At 39.4% G+C, this 24,600-nt stretch overlaps 1 protein-coding gene across 1 annotated transcript in view; it reads right to left on the minus strand.

Moving 5' to 3' along the window:
- The window catches only part of LOC124622752 (ras-specific guanine nucleotide-releasing factor 2-like), an 898,440-nt gene that overhangs the window by 227,290 nt on the left and 646,550 nt on the right, over window positions 1-24,600 (minus strand). The window contains exon 21 of the mRNA XM_047148541.1: window positions 11,299-11,396. Coding sequence (XP_047004497.1) covers window positions 11,299-11,396 — 98 coding nt within the window. The remainder of the gene's footprint in view (window positions 1-11,298; window positions 11,397-24,600) is intronic.

The raw sequence follows: 24,600 nt of genomic DNA on the forward strand, positions 1-24,600 counted from the left end.
TTCCCAACCACTGCTTCCCTTTCGTGTCCCTCGACTCTTATAACTGCCATCTGGTTTCTGTACAAATTGTAAAGAGCCTTTCGCTCCCTGTATTTTACCCCTGCCACCTTCAGAATTTGAAAGAGAGTATTCCAGTCAACATTGTCAAAAGGTTTCTCTAAGTCTACAAATGCTAGAAACGTAGGTTTTCCTTTCCTTAATCTAGCTTCTAAGATAATACATCTTATAAATTAAGTGAAATTGGATGCATAATAGTCTGCTCGTATGCCAAGTCCTAAGCAATGGCCTGTATGTGTTTGGTATGAGGAACAGATCACTAGATTTATGTGATCCACCTATTTATTTGTAACATAACAAATGCAAGTGTCTAACAGTGTGAAAACTTATCTTAAATAGGCAAACCAGCACTGGAAGAAAGAAAAAAAGCAATGCAAAAAATGGTACATCCATATTGCAGCAGTTATTGTGCAGACAGTGTGATTTATTTTGTGTGATGGAGACTTAATTCCTAAAGTTCATTTGGAGTTACATCTTAATAATGGTCTTATTATTAAAATTTAAAAACTATTTTATGTAGCTACTTACCATCATATACCATTCATTCCAAACATTTAGCTAAATCTAACTATGTATAATTATATAGTGACAATGGAGAAAATCCGCTGACATGACTCTCTTTGCTGTCACAGATGCTTGAAGTGTCACTGTCACTGTCACTGTCACTGTCACTCTCACTGGTGTTGTTTAATGGAAATAGTCACCTGCTCCACCACAGAAGTTTGCAAAACAGAATCATTCTGGCATGTTCTTTCCCTGATTCACTGCATATGATAGACGGGTTCCTTTCAGTCTTCAGAGCTGATTTTCCTAACAGCTTTGCCTTGAAAGCAGACAGACTAAATTCATTGTTAATGTTGACAACATAGCCTTTAATTTGGGCCCATTTTAACAGTATTGAGTTGAAATGGTAGTGGTAAACTTGCAGGCTAATGGCTCTATGCTCCTATGTTTCTGCCACCTTGTTGATTTTGTATATGAGGAACTTTGGTTTATGAAGAAATATTAGTTCCATAAGTTCCACCTTTCTAAGACTGTCAATGTTCTGATGCTGAAGCCAATCAATCACCTCCTTTCATTTTGCCATGGTAGGTATTTTCTGAACTGAATGGTAACGAGTATTATCAAGAACAATTGCTGACAGTTTTCCCAGATTTGGAATTATTGATGTTACAAATTACTTAGTAAACTTTGCAAGGTGTCTGCATACAAAGTGAATGTGTCTGCTCCATCACAAGAAAATATTTCTATTGTTCATTTGGCTGTGACATTCATCCACACCTGTACAACACTGTGACCAAAACTGACAAACATTTCATCAAGTCACACAACTTTGCAAATATTCACACATCAGAACTGCCTTCAAATTGGCATCATCATGCACCTACGTTCTCTCTCAGGATCAGTAGTTTATGGGTCCAGGAATATCTTCAAAGAAAACACAGATTATTCAAAACAGTGAATAATGGTATGTAGCTGCTTTGAAAAATATCTGATTCCTTGAGGGTGACCAATAACCTGCTGAGTGTCTACATCAAAATCCGTAATCCACCTTCAGCACTTGACAGAGGGTTCCTGCACCACTACTAGTCAATTCCTTTGCTGCTCCACTTGCAAATAGAATGAACAAAAAATGACTGTCTACATGCATCCATATCAGCTCTGATTTCTCATATCTTATCTTCATGGTCCTTACACGCACAGTATCTTGGATGCAACAGAATCGTTCTGCAGTCATCTTCAAATGCCAGTTCTCTAAATTTTCTCAATAGTGTTCCTTAAAAATAATGTTGCCTTCTCTCCAAGAATACCCATTTGAGTTCCCAAAGCATCTCCGTAACACTTGCATGTTGTTCGAACCTATCAGTAACAAATATAGCTTCTGAACTCCTTCCATGTCTTCCAAATCTGAACTGGTACGGATCCCAAACACTCAAGCAGAACTCAAGAACAGCTCTCACTAGAATCCTATATGTGGTCTCCTTTACAGATGAACAAGATTTTCCTAGAATTCTCCCAATAAACCAAAGTTGACAATTCACCTTTCCCATCCTCGTATGCTTGTTTCTTTTTGTATGACTTTTCAACCAGATATTTAAATGACCTGACTGTCAAGCAGACCACCACTAAAGCTGTATCGAAACACTCAAGTTTTGTTTTTCCTAATCATCTCCATTAACTTACATTTTTCTATATTCAGAGTCATCTTATATCCTCCTACAGTCACTCAACTTTGACAGCTTACCATACACCCCATCAGCATCAGCAAACAACCACAGATTGCTACCCACCCTGTCTACCAAATCATTTATGTATATAGAGAATAACATCAGTCCTATGACACTTCCTGGGGCACTCCTGGTGATAGCCTAGTGTCTGATGAACACTTGCCATTGAAGACAAAATGCTGGGATCTATAACTTAAGAAGCCTTTGAGCCCCTCACATATCTGTTAACCTACTCCATATGCCGATACCTTCTTTAACGGCCTACAGTGGGCTACTGTGTCAAAACACTTTCAGGAAATCTCGAAATATGGAATCTGCCTGTTGCCCTTCATCCATAGTTCACAGTATATCATGTAAGAAAAGGACAAGCTGAGTTTTGCACAGGTGATGCTCTTTAAAACCACTCTGATTTGTAAGTCATCTGTGCTTTTTTCCAGTCACTTGAGATTTCATGCTGGGCTACAGATTCACAATAAATGCTAGCTGAGTAAGGGGCCAATGCTGTATAGTATTCGTTCAAAAACAAAGTTGGGATTCCATCCGGATTTGGTGACCTTTTTTTTTTCAATTCATTCACTCATTTTTCTACACCAAGGATGCTTATTACTATGTTGTCCAAGCAGGAGTCTATTTGATGGTCAAACAATGGTATGTTTGTGTGATTCTCCTGTGTGACCAATTTTTTGAATGCGAAATTTAAAACTTCAGATTTTGTTTTGCTAATTTCAACTGCCTTACTAGACCATTTTACATAAGACCACAATTTCCTTAGGTTCTTGGCCAGATCTTTTGCTAAGGTTGACAGTGGTAGTAGTTGTATGCTTCACACCTAGAGCTTTCTGCAGATGCTTGAATCTCTGCTAACCTTTGCTTGTCATCATTTGCACATTCTCTTTTGAACCTAGAGTGCAACAGACACTGCTTCCTCAGCATATTCCAAATCTTGTTATTAAACCATGGTGGGTCTTTTCTGTCCTTAATCCACTTACTAGGAACAGCAGATCATGATTTAAAATCTGCTTAAACTTTCCCCATAATTCCTCTATGTCCTTCTTCCTGAAACTAAGTGATGTCAATTCAGTTCCTAAGTAAGATGCTCATTCTAGCAGAAACACTCTCCTAGCCTTCCTAACTGATTTATTAACTATAGTAACTATAGTTGCTGTAGTGACATCATGATTGCTAATCCCTGTTTTTATACCGAATGTTTTCGATAAGGCCTAGTCTATTTGTAGCTACAAGGTTTTCTATTGTATGTGGGCTGTCGAACTAGCTGCTCAAGCCAGTTTGCAGAAAATGTATTCAAAAGTATGGTCCGTCTGTAACCCCTTGCAATGAATCCACAGACAACCCAAACTATACTCAGTGGGTTAAATTCAGCTCCAATTAGTACTCCATGGTTTGGGTATTCGCATGCTACTGACCATAGACTTTAAATCATTCTAGAATTGTCACAGCAGAAATCACCATATAAGGGAGATGCTGAGTCACGGATAGGCACAACAAAATGACTGTCACAAATATAGCTTTTGGCCAGTAAGAACTTCATCAAAATTAGATGACAAACACACATATACACACTCACTCAAAACACAACTCAGGCAACTGAGGCCACATTGTGAGCAGCAGCACCATTGCATGATGGGAGTGGTGACTGGGTGGGGGTAAGGGGGAGGCAGGGGCGGGGTTGGGGAGGGATAATAGGGCAGTGGTGGTGGACAGTGTCACGCTATTGGGGAGTGTGGAGGGATGAGGTGAAAAGAGGGAAGGGTAGTGTACGGTTCTGGCTGTACAGAAAAGTTTCCTTATCACTAGCCAGAACCCAATCCCACATACTGTTCCTGCATTGTTGCTTGGTTCATGGAATCCACCCAAATAGGTCACCATCAAATTACCGAGCTCTGGCTGCCACCCCTCCTTCCACAATGATCTCCACCTGTTCAGATTCCACCAATCCTTAGCCCTCACCATCATAGTCCCGCAAAACCACATCAACCAAACCCAAGCCTCCTTGCAGTACCTTCTCTCCATCTGCAAAATTCTCCTGTTATGCAATCACAAATTCCTGGAACCCATAACACACATTGAAACACTTGCCCTCCAAGAACTAGAGCAACATCCACAATGCCACCTCAAAAGGCTCTCCACCGTGCTTACTGCCTACTCCCGCCTTGAAGTACCAATGTCCACCCCGTCTATAACCTCCTCCATGGTCCCTCATAGCTGAAAACCCTGTCTTGCAGACCTACTACATTTATCCCACCCTCCAAAACTCCTTCCCACCACCACACGGAATACAGAACCTAAACAGACCCAAAACACAGTCATAAACCTTTCCTCCAGAAATCTTAGCTCTACAGAAATATCTATCCTTTCCAAAGGCCTCATCTTTTGCCCTACTTCCAAATTCAGTAATGCAGACCTTCTCTCCTTCTCCCAGTCACTATGGTGGAAACACTTTTTCGCCACCAACCCTACCGATCAGACTCAACCAGTGTTGAACCCTGCCTAACTCAGTCCACTCCTTCAACCAACCATGATGCACCCTCCCTGCCCCCAGATCACTCCCTGTTAACTTTCCAGAATTTCTTAACATCAAACATTGCCTCACCATCATTCCCCAAGTCTCTCAACATGCAAACTAACCTTGCATCTGTAGAAAGAACTGCAGTCCACCATGTAAAAATTGATCCTGACCTTATAGTCTTACCTGTGGATAAAGGCTCCACCACTGTTGTTTTGAACTGCAAGGATTATCTGGTAGAAGATCCGAAATGTGAAATAATTTGGGTGAAGGTCACAGTTAAAGCAGGCTCAGACATGGTAATTGGATGTCTCTATAGGCCCCCTGGCTCATCAGCTGTTGTGGCTGAGCACCTGAAGGATAATTTGGAAAATATTTCGAGTAGATTTCCCCACCATGTTATAGTTCTGGGTGGAGATTTTAATTTGCCAGATATAGACTGGGAGACTCAAACGTTCATAACGGGTGGCAAGGACAAAGAATCCAGTGAAATTTTTTAAAGTGCTTTATCTGAAAACTACCTTGAGCAGTTAAACAGAGGACCAACTTGTGGCGATAACATATTAGACCTTCTGGTGACAAACAGACCCGAACTATTTGAAACAGTTAACGCAGAACAGGGAATCAGCAATCATAAAGCGGTTACTGCATCGATGATTTCAGCCGTAAATAGAAATATTAAAAAAGGTAGGAAGATTTTTCTGTTTAGCAAAAGTGACAAAAAGCAGATTACAGAGTACCTGACAGCTCAACACAAAAGTTTTGTCTCAAGTACAGATAGTGTTGAGGATCAGTGGACAAAGTTCAAAACCATCGTACAATATGCATTAGATGAGTATGTGCCAAGCAAGATCGTAAGAGATGGAAAAGAGCCACCGTGGTACAAGAACCAAGTTAGGAAACTGCTGCGGAAGCAAAGGGAACTTCACTGCAAACATAAACATAGCCAAAGCCTTGCAGACAAACAAAAATTACGCGAAGCAAAATGTAGTGTAAGGAGGGCTATGCGAGAGGTGTTCAATGAATTCAAAAGTAAAGTTCTATGTACGGACTTGGCAGAAAATCCTAAGAAATTTTGGTCTTATGTCAAAGCGGTAGGTGGACCAAAACAAAATGTCCAGACACTCTGTGACCAAAATGATACTGAAACAGAGGATGACAGACTAAAGGCCGAAATACTAAATGTCTTTTTCCAAAGCTGTTTCACAGAGGAAGACTGCACTGTAGTTCCTTCTCTAGATTGTCGCACAGCTGACAAAATGGTAGATATCGAAATAGACGACAGAGGGATGGAGAAACAATTAAAATCGGTCAAAAGAGGAAAGGACGCTGGACCTGATGGGATACCAGTTCAATTTTACACAGAGTACGCGAAGGAACTTGCCCCCCTTCTTGCAGCGGTGCACCGTAGGTCTCTAGAAGAGCGTAGCATTCCAAAGGATTGGAAAAGGGCACAGGTCATCCCCATTTTCAAGAACAGACATTGACCAGATGTGCAGAACTATAGACCTATAACTCTAACGTCGATCAGTTGCAGAATTTTGGAACACGTATTATGTTCGAGTATATGACTTTTCTGGAGACTAGAAATCTACTCTGTAGGAATCAACATGGGTTTCGAAAAAGACGGTCATGTGAAACCCAGCTCGCGCTATTCGTCCACGAGACTCAGAGGACCATAGACACGGGTTCACAGGTAGATGCCGTGTTTCTTGACTTCCGCAAGGCGTTCAATACAGTTCCCCACAGTCGTTTAATGAACAAAGTAAAAGCATATGGACTATCAGACCAATTGTGTGATTGGATTGAAGAGTTCCTAGATAACAGAATGCAGCATGTCATTCTCAATGGAGAGAAGTCTTCCGAAGTAAGAGTGATTTCAGGTGTGCCGCAGGGGAGTGTCATAGGACTGTTGCTATTCACAATATACATAAATGACCTTTTGGATGACATCGAAAGTTCACTGAGGCTTTTTGCGGATGATGCTGTGGTGTATCAAGAGGTTGTAACAATGGAAAATTGTACTGAAATGCAGGAGGATCTGCAGCGAATTGACGCATGGTGCAGGGAATGGCAATTGAATCTCAATGTAGACAAGTGTAATGTGCTGCGAATACATAGAAAGATAGTTCCCTTATCATTTAGCTACAAAATAGCAGGTCAGCAACTGGAAGCAGTTAATTCCATAAATTATCTGGGAGTACACATTAGGAGTGATTTAAAATGGATTGATCATATAAAGTTGATCGTCGGTAAAGCAGATGCCAGACTGAGATTAATTGGAAGAATCCTAAGGAAATGCAATCCGAAAACAAAGGAAGTAGGTTCAGTACCCTTGTTCGCCCAATGCTTGAATACTGCTCAGCAGTGTGGGATCCATACCGGATAGGGTTGATAGAAGAGATAGAGAAGATCCAACAGAGAGCAGCGCGCTTCATTACAGGATCATTTAGTAATTGCAAAAGCGTTATGGAGATGACAGATAAACTCCAGTGGAAGACTCTGCAGGAGAGATGCTCAGTAGCTCGGTACGGGCTTTTGTTAAAGTTTCGAGAACATACCTTCACCGAAGAGTCAAGCAGTATATTGCTCCCTCCGATGTATATCTTGCGAAGAGACCATGAGGATAAAATCAGAGAGATTAGAGCCCACACAGAAGCATACTGACAATCCTTCTTTCCATGAACAATACAAGACTGGAATAGAAGGGAGAACCAATAGAGGTACTCAGGGTACCCTCTGCCACACACCGTTAGGTGGCTTGCGGAGTATGGATGTAGATGTAGATGTAGATGTAGAAGGACTCTGCCAGCTGTCAGATACATCCACCTACAAACCTTGCCACAGTGACCCCATTCCAGAAATCCAGCAGGATCTCCAGTGATTCCTCAAATGCTTTGGCCCTTCCCAGAACCTCTCCTTGGAGTCAATCTCTCTGCTCACCCATATCGCTCCCAGCACTCCCACTTTCTACATTCTTCCTAGAGTCCATAAACCCTACCACCGAGGATGCCCCATTGTGTCTGGTTACTGTGCTCCACAGAGAATGTCTGCTCTCATAGACCAACACCTTCAACCTATTATACGGAACTTCCCTCCTACATGAAAAGATACCAACCGTTTCCTCTTCTGACCCTCCACAGTTCCTGTCCCTTTACTACAGGGTGCCTTGCTCATCACTACTTATGCCACCTCCCTTTAAATATCCCTAATGCCCATGGCCTTACCGCTATTGAAAACAAACCAACAACCACCTTCCTAGTTGCCATGACCAACCATATCCTCACCCACAGTTACTTCTCCTTTGAAGACATTACCACAAACAAACCCAGGGTACGGCTATTGGCACCTGCATGGCACAATCGTGTGCCAACCTATTCATGGTCCATCTAGAGGAATACATCTTAAACACCCAGAATCCTAAACCCCTCACCTGGTTCAGGTTCATTGATGACATCTTTGTGATTTGGATCGAGGGTGAGGACACCCTATCCATGTTTATCCAGAACCTCAACAATTCTCCCCCATTTGCTTCACCTGGTCCAAACTCAACCCAACAAGCCATCTTCCTCGATGCTGACCTCCACCTCAAAGATGGCTACATCAGTACCTGCATCCATATTAAACCTATTAACCACCAACAATACCTCCACTTTGGCAGCTGCCACCCGTTCTATACCAAGAAGCTGCTTCCATGCAGCCTAGCCACACATGGTTGTTGCATCTGCAGTGACAAGCAGTCCCTCTCAAAAATATACCGAGGGTCTCACTGAAGCCTTCACAAAATGTAATTACCCGACCAACCTTGTACGAAAACAAATATCCCATGCCTTATCTTTCCAGTCTCCCACCACCTCACAAAGTCCCACTGTCCAGCTTCAGAGGAGCATTCCCCTCATAACTCAGTACCACACAGGACTGGAGCGACTGAATTCCATTCTCCGCCAGGGTTCCGACTACCTCTCGTCATGCCCTGAAATGAGAAATGCCCTGCTCACTATCCTTCCCAACCCTTCCACAGTGGTATTCTGCCATCCACCAAACCTAAACAATATACTAGTCCATCCCTACACAACCCTTGCTTCCAACCCCTTACCTCATGGCCATACCCCTATAATACTCCTATATGCAAGACGTATACATCCTCCCACCACCACCTACTCCAGTCCAGTCACAAACATTACCTGTCCCATCAATGACTCTTTCACAGCCTGTGCCATATGGATTCTTCTCACCAACACCAGCTTTTCTGCATTGTGCAGGTGGGAACCTTCCCTGCAATACATCTTATGTTCCCATAACCCTCCTGGCCTCAACCTTCATTAGTCACTGTCCTCTCCCATCTAGCCCCTTCTCTGTTTCCATTCCAGCACTACACAGCCCTCATTCCTCCATCACAGCCAGTATTTTTACCTCTGTTGTTTTCTGCTACCCCCCCCCCCCCCCCCCCCCACCACCACTCGCCAGTCTTCCGTCTACCTGCAGGACTTCACTGTCCACCACCCCTACCCTACTATTCCTCCCCCTCCCTGCCGCAGCCTCCTCCTTACCCCCCCCCCCCCCCCCCAACCAGTCACCTCTCACATCATGCACTGGTGCTGCTGCTCTCAGTGGGGCCTCAGCTGCCTGAGATTGCAGTTATGCATGTGTGAGAATTGCATTTGCGTGAGTTTGTATGCGCATGTTTAATGTCTAATTTTGATGAAGGCCTTACTGGCCAAAAGCTATATTTGTGAAAGTCTTTTTGTCGTGTCTATCTGTGACTCAGCATCTCCACTATATGGTGAGTAGCAAGTTTCGTTTTCACAATATTGTTACAATAATTAACTTGGCTTTGCCTGCACCTGTTATACACTACAAAATAGCTTCAGTTTTACACTCAACTTTGACTGCAATAGAGACAGTATTTTTGTCAACTGCAAGGAACAGTCCCCCTTCTAAAGCCTCCTATGACAGTAGTTATGAAATTTTGGCAACTGCAGGTGGTTTCTGTGGCTGCAGGTGTCACAGTTCAGTAGAATGTATGTTGTACTTTCCGCACAAGACTTCTCTTACTAGATCATTTGTAGCTGCCAGTCCTCAAGTAATTTTACATTTAACACAGTGCAACACCAAATTTATAATGAAAGTGCAATAATGATGTTGGTATCAAACAAAATTTGTGCCTTGATTGATGATTTCTTGGCAGGGTCGATGCAATCCTTGATGGAGCGTCACCAACAGAAGTAGAGATAACTCTAAGTGTACCCCAGGGAAGGGTAGCATTTTCAGAACCTTGCTGCTGATATTATGTATTAATGACTTGACAGAAAATATCAGTAGTAGCTTCACTTTTTGCAGATGGTTGTGTTGGAACAAGTGAACTATACAAATACTGGAGGTAACAATTTATTGGGTTATACAGGTGGGTCTCATCCTGCCCTATCCTTCATTTGTAACTGTCTCCGACATATTCTCACGACTATAGGAATTATTAGTTCTAAAAGGTACGTAGTACCTCACTTTTACTTTTTTGTGTCTATAGGCAGTGATACATATTTCTCCCCGTGAAGGTAAACACTGGATGAAAATCTATCTCAGGTTTTCTTTAGTTTTCTCAGTTGATGTCTTCTTAGATACAAATAAGTAGTTCATTCTTTTTTTCTCTTGCATCCTCAAATTTTCTGATGCAATAAAGATAGCTAGCATTTCACACTGTATGGTGAACAATTTGGTAGAAATTAAATTTCTGGTGACTGACTAAATTTTTGAACCAACACTCATTTGCATTAACACATTATTACAGAACTGCGTTATTTATTTACTTTCTCAAACTGAATGTTTGTTTCATTCATAACCTCTCCTGCAATGTAGTTTCCAAAAATAATACGAACTTAAATGTAGTAATGAGACTTCAAGGTTTATGGATGACCAGTTACCCTATTACTTCCAAAGAGTGGTCATGAACTCATTTTTAAGGTATAGTTTTTCTGTTAATTATACCAGACACTAAGCTGCAAATTTATTTCTATGCTAAAATAAATTTTGACTTGCTATGCATCCCTGAGGATTGTGCCTCTTAATGGGGTTTGTCAAACACAATGTGTGATTGAATAAAAGAATGATCAGTTACAGATGCCAAACAAATAAGATAAAGTACCTTCCAATATATTGTATATCCTCATAAGCTGTCAAGTTGTTGAGAAAAAGTTCTATACTTGGTTAATGAATTCAAAAGAATTTCAAGCTTTTCTACATCATGAAAAATAACCAGTTAGAAACCAGGAAAACCTGAATGAAATATGTATGATTTCTGGAAGTAAGATATCTGCACTCCAGAAAAACTCTGCTTTTTTTGTTCCAATCGTTGATGTACGGATATTCACCTTCCATCTCACATTGTGAGTTATTAGAACATTTTCAGTAAGAGAGACTGTAATCCACAAAGACAAATTACACTATTTTTATTATTAGTGTTGGCAGAGAAATTGAAAAAAATTCAACACTTACTCGCTTGAAATCGAAATAAATATCTGATGATCCACATATGTCATCTGTTCTGCTATTTCAAGAGCTGAAAGTGTTTCTATGTTTTCTTTACTTGGTGTCTGAAATAGTAAAAGGAACATTCAATTATTTATTTCATAACTATTTCTTACTTTAGAATTTATAATGAAAGAAAATGAAACATACAACTTTAAAACAATTGTTACGTTCCAAACATACAACTTTTCCATTTTTAACACGTTAATAATATATAATAAACATGTTCTGCAAAGTAGCTCTACACAAAACAAATAATACAATCATATTCAAACTCTTTTTTTATTTTGTTCTGTAAGGAATTAATTACATTACTTACACTGGAAGACACAAAACACAAAATTTGTATACAAATGATTTTTATTAGGAGCATTAAAGCATCCTCTTCTACCCACATATTATTCACAATATTAGTAATTTTTACAAACTAATTTTGTGTGAATGTGTTAAATAAGGAATGTCATGTGGAAGAATTCATTTTCAATTATATCTTTCCTTGTCATTCTTCCTTACCTCATCCACTTCCTTTATAGCCCTTGTTGCTATGACACGAAATTAACGTGTTAAGAAATCAGAAGGATCAACACCTGGACCTATGCTGATGATGTAATTTTAATAATGCAGTATGAAGAAGATCTGATTCATGTGATAAGAGGTTAATGGAAGAGGCAATGAGAACAGGGATGAAGATGAATATGGACAAGACCAAATCCCTGACAGAATAACAACAGCCCTTTACACATGAATGTAAAATCCTTTGAAAGGATAAAAGAGCTAAAATATCTTGATGCATTACTCAATGAAAGAATGAGACAGACTAGGAAATAATGGCTTGAATTCAAGTAGGAAGCAGGTCCACATTTGCACTCAGAAATCTACTTAAGGCATGGCTTGTATCAAGATCCACAAAGATTAGGATGCACAGGGTTGAAATACAACCGATCCATGCTTCTGCACAGACAAGATACCTGGACTCTGACCCAGAAGACTCAAAGAAAGCTTCCGAAATTTGAGAGTGCTGTTCTGAGACAAATTTTTGGACCAGTGTAGAATAGAGACAACTGAGGAGAAAGAAAAAATTGCAGACTGCAGGATTTGTAGAAATCCCTGACCATTGTGGCAGTGATTAAAGAGAGGAGACTGAAGTGGTATTGGCACATATTTGTCAAGAAGGCCAAATCACCAGGAAAGTGGTGGAAGAAGACATCAGAGGCAACAGACCAAGGGGAGGACTATAGCTGAGATAGATTGATGGGGTCAGAGAGGATATGATTATGAGAGGATTAGCTGCACAAGAATACGTGGACTGAAGAAGATGGAGGAGTCTAATTGGTGAGGCTAAAGAATGACTACAGTTCGTTTAGCCAGCCTTACAAGTAAGTAAGTAAGAAATCAAGAGAGCTGGGAAACACTTCTGCAAGACATCGCATGATCATTGCATACTCCCCCACCATACCTGTCATGGCATAATGGAAAATGATATCCAGTCCACAGGGAATAACAGTTTTTATTATTGGTGCTGATATATTTCTGTGAGCATCCTTTTCTGTAGATGATGGAGCAGAAAGAACTAAGCTCTTTTGTATTTCTATAAATGCAGTTAGTGGTAACTGTGCTAAGAGATTTTCTACTTGTTGAAAGCTCTAGGTTGATGCACTGAAACAAATGGTGGGTTACACATTAATAATGATTATAAATTTTAACAGCTACATGATTTGCTGATTTTACAGCTACCTGTAGCATCCACTCATATTTTATAACATGAACACCTAAAGTTTCAAAGCTACTCCAGTACTCATGTTTCCCAGATTTTTCCTTCTGACAAACATCAAATTCTATCTAAAAGAAAAATTTGCTTGGAAGTCTTTTCTTGTCTGGCCATTTCTATAATCATTTATCTGATTTTACATAAATATTTTAATCTTTTTATTGCTCTTTTATTTCATATTTATTATTTTATTTTATTTGATATTTGTTTTGTATTTCAGTTTACCTATCTTTCCTCCTAAAACCTGGTCTAATGTAATAAAGGGTCTGAATGTCCACTGTTCAAGTTAAATAAATAAATGTCAGTTAAGATGCAATGTGAACTGGTCTGCTAAAGAATGATAATGAGAACATAAGGTAAACTGAAGCACACAGTGACAGTGTGTACTGATAGCAAAGGCAGTAACTGAGAATATTCTGTGCAAGTCCTACTTGCAATGAAGATGTTGGCACAGGAGATAAAGTTGTGCCAGGCCACATCAAAACAATCAAAGAAATGCAAACAACAAAATTTTAAAAACATAAAAACAAAAAATGGGAAAATGAATAAGTCTTATGCATCAATGAAATGTATCTGAGGTACCTTCATTTTACTAATGTCATTGTATTGTTTGCCTCCACTGCAGATAGACATCAACATTAAAAGAAATTACTGGAGCACATTTGAAAGGAGGCCTACAAAACAGGTAGAATAAGACTACTGTAATATATAAGCAATATATAAGAGTTTAAAAATTAATAATGAAGTTACAGTCCCAGCTGGTGAGTTTTTATATGTAGGACAGTTGAAGAGAATGACTTGATGAATGGGAAAACAAATAAGCAGAACAGTAATGGGGTGCATTAGATAAACTAAACAGAATTTTCGACACAGAGAGGTGAATGTGTGGCATTACTTTGAGAGACAGGAAGAGAAACAAGTGGATCAGAGAACAAACTGGAATGGAGATGTAATTATGGCTGTAATGAAAATGAAGTGGAACTGGAAGTGGGACACACAACCAGGTAAATGACAGATGGGCAAATTAAATTATTTACTGGATTGAAATGGATAAGAAAAGAATGAGATGATGATCTCATGGAGAGAGGGTAGACAACACAAGAAATCCTACAACAGTAGTGAGGAAGCATGCTGATGAAGACCATAATACACAGAAAAGTCCGGAAGAGGCCTTTATACAGAAGTGGATGTCAAACTGCTGATGATGATACAGGTTACATAATTATTTCGATTTGTTCTAGAAGCAATCGTAGAACACACTTTCAGTTAACAATAGTTACTCATTTTATCCCGCCACTATCATGATTGCCAGCAGATTCAGTCTACATTTTGCAATTACACTATGATCCATCAATCTCCCTATGCAAACAATAACATGCAGGCAGGATTGTTGCAGCCGCACAGTTATATGTTTTGCTATGTTATGTTTGTACCAATACTCCCTTGCTCTTCCACCTTGCGACTTCACACATTTCTCTTCTGGCTACTGACACATGTGCTGATATCCAGTTACTCTTATAAAAAGGGTGATTCAGCTGCCACTTCCTATGGGTTTTATGGAATCCAGAAAAAAATGAACAGGATATTTTTGCAGGATATTTAATGTAGTTAAATTTTGTACTTGGATATGTTTTCACTACAGGACAAGGTTTTTGAGTTATTCAAGTAAAACATGTTGGAAGGTCACTTTTGTATGTTTCCTTGAATAATTTGAAAACTATGCCATCTTGCAAAAACATTTCCTAGTAGAAAATTTATATACATTAAATTTCAAACAAAAAGGCCATGTTCATTTTTTATGTAGGAATAACATTTTGTGCATAGCAAGTGAGAGAATGAACATCTTTTACATGGTTTTCGAAGGCACTCCAGGTTGCATGGGACTCATAGATAGGAGCCAGCTGGATTACCCAGTATAGAATTGACAATAAGGAGAAAGGAAGTTGTTTACTAGCATGGACACTAAATTGGTTTTCCTGCTGCGACAATAGCAGCAGCTAATGTAACAGCAGCAGGTACAGATAGGCTTGCTATGAAAGTTGCTACAGCTTCAGGCACACAAACTCCAAGCACATGAGGCCATTTTGCTCCAGGCCTCAGTGAAACCAGCAACCAATGCTCCCATACATCGTACATTGTTTCCATTTTCCCGTGATGCTGCAGGGGACTGGGACACATTTTTGCTTCGACTGAAGCAATATTTCTCAGCATTTCAAGTCATGGATGATTCACTGCAGCAATTTTTATTTCTGTTAAGGGCAACATGGGTAACATTTTTTCAGCTGAAACAATTAGCGCCTTTGTCCAACCATTAACAATCTCATTTCAGGAGGTGTGCGTTCTGTTAACTAATTATTATTTTTAGAGATATCATGCAATTGCCTCTAGGCTCAAGTTCCACCAATATCATAAACAGGGTGGACAAACATACAGCTGATAGGTCACTGACTTGCATTGTCTCAGCTGTAAATACGATTTCACTTGTGTCAACCAAGCAGTGAAGATTTATATGTGGTCTCCTAGATTCGAGACATCATAGTTCAGCTGGCATCTGATCCAGAGGTCCACACAGGGGCATGCTTCATTGCAGGACACACTGAGCATCACACATTTGTTTCAAATTGCAGAGGCTGCTAATGAACAACTCATGGTGAGGCCACAAGCTGTGGCAGCTAACATGCCACCATGCATTCCATTCCTGTGTTGTAGGCATAGGATGAGTCCTAGATTGCAGAAACATTGTGATTTTTCATTTTACAAGGTCTCTATTGTGTCCAAGCCTCTGGTCATGTCTCGTCAATGGTCATGGATGCCACTCCCTTCATGCTCACAGTGTTCTGCTCAGTCTCAAGTAGACTGTGATTATTACTGGGGTCCTGCATGTGCTGTGGCAAAGAGGGGCATTTCCACTCAGTGTGCCAAAGCTGCACAACCCACTCCCATCCTGCCCTAAGACTGCACTATCTACCATATATGCACTGCAGTCTATAATCCCTCCAGGCGACCCCTTCATGCGTAAACTGATTCTTGCACTTCACATTTCTCACTACGACATCCACTTCCAGTTGGACACAGGGCAACTATTTCTTACATAAATCAGGTAACTTATGCATGCCTTAGCTTGCGTGAATTGTCCTCGTCCTTGTGGCACTGGTGGTCTATGGAGATCGTTCTATTTCTCTTTGTGGGCAGTTCTCGATCATTGCAGCATCAAACACATTACTCGGTTCATTGCTCATCATAAAGTCCAATAGCTCTGTTTAGTTGTGTGGAAATTTCAAGACAACAGTCAATACCCAATTGGAGGTGGAAACTTATCCTATCTCCTGGTCACAGGATCTCCAGGCCAAACTTGCTGGAGGAGAATATTACTCCAATATTGACCTCACTGATGCTTACCTTGTGTCAGCCCTCAGAGATTTCCAAAGATTTCTACAACAGCTGATGCAGCAAATTCCCACCAGCAACATTTGCAAAACCTCCATGCCCTTTTTATGATACTGTGGAATGCAGGCTTGTATTATCATTTGGAAAAGGGCAGGTTTTCTCAGCCAGAAGTGATGTATTTGCTTCAACAAAGAGGGAGTCAGGCATACTGACTGGAATGTCACTGCAACATATTCCTTACACCATCTGAGGAAATTACCTGAATTACTGGTGTTTTTGGGCAAAATTAACTATTATTTAAAGTGTAATCCTCAGATGGTCCACATTACACAACCCCTCAATTAGTTCCATAAAAGAGGGTGTGCCTTACAACTGGAGCCCTGCCTGGAATTGGGCTTTTACTGAATTGAAAACCATGCTCAAATTTGCCCCTTGCCTCATGACATTCTATCTCAGTTGCCCGTTTGTTGTGGCTGGTGATGCATCTACCTAGGGCATCAGAGCAGTCTTGGCACACAAGAATGGGAATCAGCCTGAACAGCCTATAGCCTACGCATCCAAAACATTGACCCCTGCACAGCACAAAAGCTTGTAATGGGACACCCTCTTCTACTCTCTCTCTCTCTCTCTCTCTCTCTCTCTCTCTCTCTCTCTCTCTCGCCCTCTTTTTAAGGAACAGTTGATACCAGGTATACTACATTATCTCAGCTGTTTAACTAAATGAATTTCGTATGATTTTGTTATGATGTATTATATTTCAGGCTGAAATGTATAAAAAGAAATTAATTTGTTAAAAATCAATATGTGCTGGCTCTGTGTGCACAGTTGGAGTTACTCTTCTTTCAGAAATGTTTGAACTTATCAAATATCTGACATACTTAAAATTCCTATTATTAATTGTACAATCTGATGATATTTATTAAATTTATTTCTGGACTCATGTATAAAATAATGATATAACTTGGTGAAGACTCTTCTTTTGTCAAGAAATGTTGTAAACTGTTTTGCTTTGTAAACTCTTTGGAATTCTGTTAGTACTGCAGAATGAGTTCATAGTAGTGGGCATACCACCCTGAAGGAATCAGGTGTGTTTATAATTTTGGAAATAACAATGTAATCGTTGGTTTTATGGAAGTGGAGATTGTAAAGTCAGTGTGATGTAGAAGAATGAGATAAAATAAAAAAGTCATAGAAACAGAAATTAATTCATCAATTTTCTAGTCAAGTAGAACCCACAACGTCAAAATTTCAGCCTCAAGAATCTACCACTAGACGCGAGAACTGCAGCAAACAATGAGAAAATGAACATAAGCAAAAAAGATTTTTGTGTATCTTACACCTATCAAAGATTCTGAAAATTTTCTGGTGATGTGTGAGAAGGGTAAGATTACAACTATGGGCATCAACCTGGATCAGTTGACTGATAATGAAGTCTAGCCTGTTGTAGAAGAAAAAAAGACAGTGATTTGAAAGCTGTAGGACACAGTCAGAACATGTTTCAACCAAGTGAAAGTGTAGTTAGCAAAGAAATGGTGAAAACAGATATTTTGCAGTTGATTTTGGCAAAATTAGGTGAAATGAAGACAGATAACAATACCAAATTTAAAACAGTTAATGACCAGTTAACTGAAATAAAAATAGATAACAACAGCAAATTTAGTGCAGTTAATGAGCAGTTAAATAAGGACAGACAATGACAGCAAATTTACTTCACTACCAGAACAATTAAATGACATAAAAACTGCGAACAATAGTAAAATGGATAGGGTACAATACCAGTTAGACCAACTTAGTAATCAGGTTTTGGAGCTAAAAAATGGGTCATCAGAGGGGTTAAAAAGTCAATGTCTTAGAAAATAAATTTATTGTTTTGGAAAATGAGTAGCCCAATATGCACAACAGACAAAGATTGTTAATGACATCAGTGCTGAACAGAAGGCCATTATGGAAAAAATGGAACAGAGCTTAAGTAGTTCAGATAAAAAAAATTTAAATGTTGAAAATAGTATGCTAACTAATGTAAATGTTTTAGATCAAAAAATTTTAGTAGTTCAGGAAAACTGTATTCAGAAAAATCTTTATTCCAGCAATGGTACTGCATGGTCCAACATTCCAATCAAAAGTTTTCCATCAGACAATTTACATCCAGTGGATTTTCTGCACCACTGTAGAGATAGTTTTGTGTCAGGCAAGAATGATGATCAAAAAATTTAATTTGTTAAAAGATGTATTGAAGGCAAAGCTCTGTCTTGGATAAATTTAAATTTAAATCAATGAGAGACATATCAAAGTTTTCAAAAAAAAGTTTTTTAAATAAATTTTGGTTGGAAGCTGAACAGGGGAGAATTAAAAGTGAATTTTTGAATGGTCCTAATTATTGGAATAGCGATGGTACTCTGAAAGAGTTTTGTAAGACTCAACTTAAGAAACTAACACACCTTGACAAACCATTTGACACAATGACATTGATTGATGCACTCAAAAGAAGATTATTAGAGAGATTGCAGTGGTATTAGTGCATGGACTGACAGTTGACAGGCAGGATAGAGCAGTAGAAAGAGGCATGTGCCATAATAATCAAAATAATATACGGTAGATCACAATTGTAATAACTACAGAAACAGAGATGGTGGTAACTTTTACCAGGGTCCAAATCGGTAATAGAGACAGAAATTTTGAACATCTGCAGAATAGGAATAATGGGGAAAACCATGGGAAATTTAATAGGAGAAACAATCATAGAGGTAACTACTAGGGAAATGGCAGTCCACCCAATGAAGGTCCACAGTTTGGGGGCGAGGAAACACATCAAGCACAGGACCCCAAATTGACACTTGCAATTACACAATAATATCTGTGTTAACAATGTGGCACAGGTATCTGAAGTTGAACAGAAGGAATACCAGATCTCTCATGTATATTTTGATCAAACGTTTTGGGATACTATGTTTAATTATAGTGATGTAGGTGCTAGACACAAACCAGAATGTGAGAGTAACGAGAATTTTGATGTAGTGTGTACTAATGATTTCTTCTCTTGGTCAGAAAACAGTGTTATTGATGTATGTAAAATATATGATGACTGTATTGGATCTGGATTAGGTGGTATTCTTGATGTTGATGTGAATGAGAGCTGTGAAATAGCTGAGGTTGGTAAGTCTGAATCTGGTAGCTCATTGCAAATGACTGTAGCTGAAGTATGTGACTTTGATGGAGATGAGACTTGTGTTGTTAATGATGTTATTGATGAAGTAATTTTGGAAGAGTATAATAATGGTATAATGATGATGATGATGATGATGATGATGAATATCAGATATTTGTGGAGTTTAAGAATAATGAAGTTTCAGAGTTGTTTGTGAATACAGATGAGGTAAGTGGTGTTTGTGATGATGTAGGCGAGATTCATGGAATACCAGTCCAGTCAAAGCAATTTTTCATTAACGCCATGCACAATAATGATCCAAACAGTAAAGGTGAGTTATCTGTGAGCCTAGAGAATAAAGGTGAAAACTTTTTGAAGTTTGTATGGGACCAGATTGATGATAACATAAATAAAAGTGCATTCTGGAATAAGTTAGCTGTTGTTAGTCAAAATTTGTACCCAAATTGGTGGAACACAGTGAAAGAAGATCTAATCAGGAAGTGTAATTTTGACAGTAATATATTTTGTTTTCCTTCTGTAATGAATGATGTTAGTTGTGCTATGGAATGCATTCAGTGTGTTCAATGTATACCTGATAACATTTGTAACCAAAGTAATATTATGATACCAGTAAAGCTGATAAAACCCTGTAAAACCATGTGAATGTAGCATTAGATGAAATTTAAAATAGTCCAGTACGTGAAGTGTCTAACACCAGAGATGATGATTCAGATTTTGGATGTTCTTACATTAAGATTAAGATTAATCAGTGGGTAGGGAACTGTTTGATTGGTACTGTTGCCCAATTTGTGGTATAAATGAACAATTTAGAGACAAGATCAAGTATAGTAAGAACTTTGTGGAAATGCCCGTTGCAGGTGTAAGGATAAGAGGAACTATAGGTAGGTAAGCAAAGCAAACTGGTAAAATCTCAGGTACTTTTAACGTTTGGTATAGAAGGCAAAACCTTTGAACATAGATGCATAATGATATCTAGTATATAAGAAAATATTCACTGCATTTGTAGATTTAACAGACTGTATAGATAGTGTTTTGTTTATCATGAATGTAGTATGTAAGACCATGTAATTTCTAGAGTTCTACCTCATCCATTGTCAGAGGTTAAATCTATCCGTAGATTCATAACAGATAACTGTGTTTTGTTTGTCATGAATTTAGTATGTAGGATGATGTGATTTGTAGAGTTCTATCTTATGTTTTAACTGAGTTAAAATCTACGATACACTAAACGATGTGGAGAAAAATTGTCACAAAATTTTAACCCTGGATAACTAATGACAGTAGGTACCAAAATTACTAATGCTGTGTAGGTCTACATGACGATTATTTAGATTTAGGATGTCCTTACATTAAGATTAAGATTAATCAGTGGGAAGGGAACTGTTTTATTGGTAGAGGCAGCCCAATACTTGGCGCCACACACTCCGATTGGCCGTGGAATTTCCCTGTTGCCGGATGCTCTTGACAACACATGACCACGAATGCTTTTCCTGCCGGAGATCACGACATATGCAAGGTGGCCCACATGCTCAGTGGTAGCGCACCAGCCTTCCACTCTGGGGGGCTGGGGGCAAATCCACCAGGGTCCCAACACATCCATTGTAGTTTAATGATAAGACGTACTGGGAACAAACCTGTCAGCAGCTATTAGTGATGGGACACAAGCTCAGTAACATTGAACGGTGTTTTGCTGAACTCTTTCAAAGATTCCTGACATTGCCCTGAAGTGACTGGTGGCATGTTGAATGCAATACATTAATTCCTCTTCTTTTCTAGGCCTTTCACATCCGGGTGGGCAAACTAGAACCTCAAAGAATCCCCACAGGAAAAGGTCCAATGGCGTGAGGTCTGGTGATCGCAACTCTGCCAATTACCTGGCCATTGAAGAGTTCATTTAAATATCTGTGCACAGCATGACTATTATGTGAGGGTGCACCATCATACTGCAACCAAGTGCATAGCCGTATGTCCAGGGGAACATCTTCCAGTAGGCCAGGTAGAGCTTTTTGCAAAAAGTGAAGGTATTTTGATCCGGTAAGTAGAGGAGGGAGACAGACCAGCCCAATCAGATGGTCACCCACAATGCCTGCCCAAATGTTGAGCAAAAATCATTCCTGGTGTCTGCGGACATACACGACATGAGGATTTCCCCTTGCCCAGTAATGAACGTTTCAAGTGTTGTAAAGGTCATCCCGATGGAAGGCGCACTCATCAGTAAACAACACAATAGTGAGGACATCGAGATGTTGTGCAACATGTCGCAGAAACCACTGGTAAAACCCTAGCCTGTGTTCATAGTCTGCCACAGGATTTAGGTCTTGGACAGGGTGGAAACTAAATGGATGGTGGCCGTCATCCCTCAAATCCTCCCAGACTAACCGATGAGTGACCACCGTGTCATGTCCAACTGCTCGAGTAATCACTGTAGGTGTTTCCTCGAAGCGCTCAAGAACAGCCTCTTCAAATGCAGCATCCTGTCATGTTCGAGGTCTTCCATCATCACCGTGATATGCCGCTAATAAGCCTGTTTCACCAAGTCACCGGTGAATTGCTGTAAATGTTTGCAGGTGTGGGTGGCATCTCACTGGGTACCATTCCTCATGCAATGGTCAAGCTTCATGTGCATTACCGTTGGCTACTCCATAAACAAAAACCATATCTCGTTGTTCTTCAAACGAATACTGTGCCACCATGCTTACTGTATGACTAAATCGCAGATGATGTGTGTGTGTGTGTGTGTGTGTGTGTGTGTGTGTGTGTGTGTGTGTGTGTGTGTGTGTGTGCTCCGATGCAAAGCTTACATGTGAATGCCTCTGACATGAGGTGGAGACAAAGAGCAAGACCTATTTGACACTTGTGTGTATCACGTTGGGGCAGTGATGGGGCGGGGGACGTTTGTATGTGTGAACTGACAACATAGCACTGCCCATAAACAGATGAACAGCAACAGGGTAATGCCATGGCCAATCAGAGGGTGTGGCAATAAGTTTACATATTTTAAAAATGGTGCGTTTTTGACCAACACAGCATTAGTAATTCTGGTTCCTACTGGCATCAGCTATCCAGGGTTAAAAATTAGTGACACAATTTTCTCCACCCTATATAGTTATGCTCTGTAATAGATTTGTGCTTTAGAATTTGATACGTATATGCCATAAGATTAAATGAGTAGACCTTTTTACAGCTTTGAAATGGGGCAACGTTCATAATTTGTACTGCAAAAATTAAAAATAGTATCTTAGTATATCTGTGTGTATCACCTTGTTAGTTCATTTCTTTTTTTTTATTGCATTTAACTCTGATTATTAATGTTTCATTTGTGGACACTTTTTAATTGCACCTAATATAAATTCCATATAAATGACTTTTGAAAAATGAATAGGGAGAGCATATTTAATGTGATGCGAAAAAGGTATTGAACAGTGTATTTAGTACACAAAACAATGTTTCAGGATTTGATGTGAATGCCAGACAGGAAGTTACCTATCCATTGAAGCATGTGATGAGAACTCTAGGGAGAAAATTGAAAGATGTGTGCGGATCCAGTCCCCACAATGCTGTATGGCTGCACCCTGCTGGACCAGTCAACTTACAAGAGATCATAGGGGCTGGGTAATGTACTTAAGCATCTGTCAACTAAATCAGCATTGCAACTGATATTTGTGAATTGTTAGCCAAGACTGCTAAAGACATTGTTATTTCACATAAATGAATGTTTTTTCAAGCAGAGGGATTAACTTCCAATACATTATGTAATTTTAAATCAGTATGTATTTTTTTATCAGTTGTAAATGAATCTTCTAGGTCTCTACATACATAGGTTAGTTTGTATGCACAATTAGCAAACAGTGTGGAAGACATTTACTAGTATGGACACTATAACAAGATGTATACATGTTTGCTTGCATTCACCGATTTTTGTCCTCAAGCTACTTGTTTATGTCATGATTCAAAGCTTTCTATAACTCTGTTTTATCCTGAGTTTTGCAATATTGTATCTGATTGGACTGGTGAGCAAGATGCATGAGACAGGCGAAATACCCTCAGGCTTCAAGAAGAATATAATAATTCCAATCCCAAAGAAAACAAGTGTTGACAGTTGTGAAAATAACTGATCAATTTAATAAGTCATGGCTGCAAAATACAAACATGAATACTTTACAGACTAATGGAAAAACTAGTAGAAGCCAACCTTGGGAAAGATCAGTTTGGATTCCTTAGAAATGTTGGAGCACGTGAGGCAATACTGATCCTACGACTTATCTTAGCAGACAGATTAAGGAAAGGCAAACCTACATTTCTAGCTTTTGTAGACTTAGAGAAAGCTTTTGACAATGTTGACAGGAATACTCTCTTTTGAGTACTTAAGGTGGCGGGGTCAAATACAGGGAGCAAAAGACTATTTACAATTTGTACAGAAACCACATGGCGGTTATAAGAGTCAAGGAGTACAAAAGGAATGCAGTGGTTGAGAAGAGAGTGAGCCAGGGTTGCAGCCTGTCCCACATCTTGTTCAATATGTATGTTGAGCAAACTGTAAAGGAAACAAATGAAAAATTTGTAGTAGGAATTCAAATCCATGGAGAAGAAATAAAAAGTTTGAGGTTTGTCAATGACATTGTAATTGTCAGAGACAGTAAAGTGCCTAGAAGAGCAGTTGAATGGAATGGACAGTGTCTTGACAGGAGGATATAAAGTGAACATCAACAAATGCAAAATGAGTATTATGGAATGTAGTTGAATTAACTCTGGTGATGCTGAGGGAATTAAACTAGGAAATGAGACACTTAAAGTACTAGATGAGTTTTGCTATTTGGAGAGGAAAATGATGGTCAAAGTAGAGAGGATATGGAAATGGCAAGGAAAGCACTTCTGAAGAAGAAAAAATTGTTAACATCAAGTATAGATTTAAGTGTCAGGAAGTCATGTCTGAAAGTATTTGTATGGA

The sequence above is a fragment of the Schistocerca americana genome, chromosome 7, assembly GCF_021461395.2.
Source record: "Schistocerca americana isolate TAMUIC-IGC-003095 chromosome 7, iqSchAmer2.1, whole genome shotgun sequence".
NCBI lineage: Eukaryota > Metazoa > Arthropoda > Insecta > Orthoptera > Acrididae > Schistocerca > Schistocerca americana.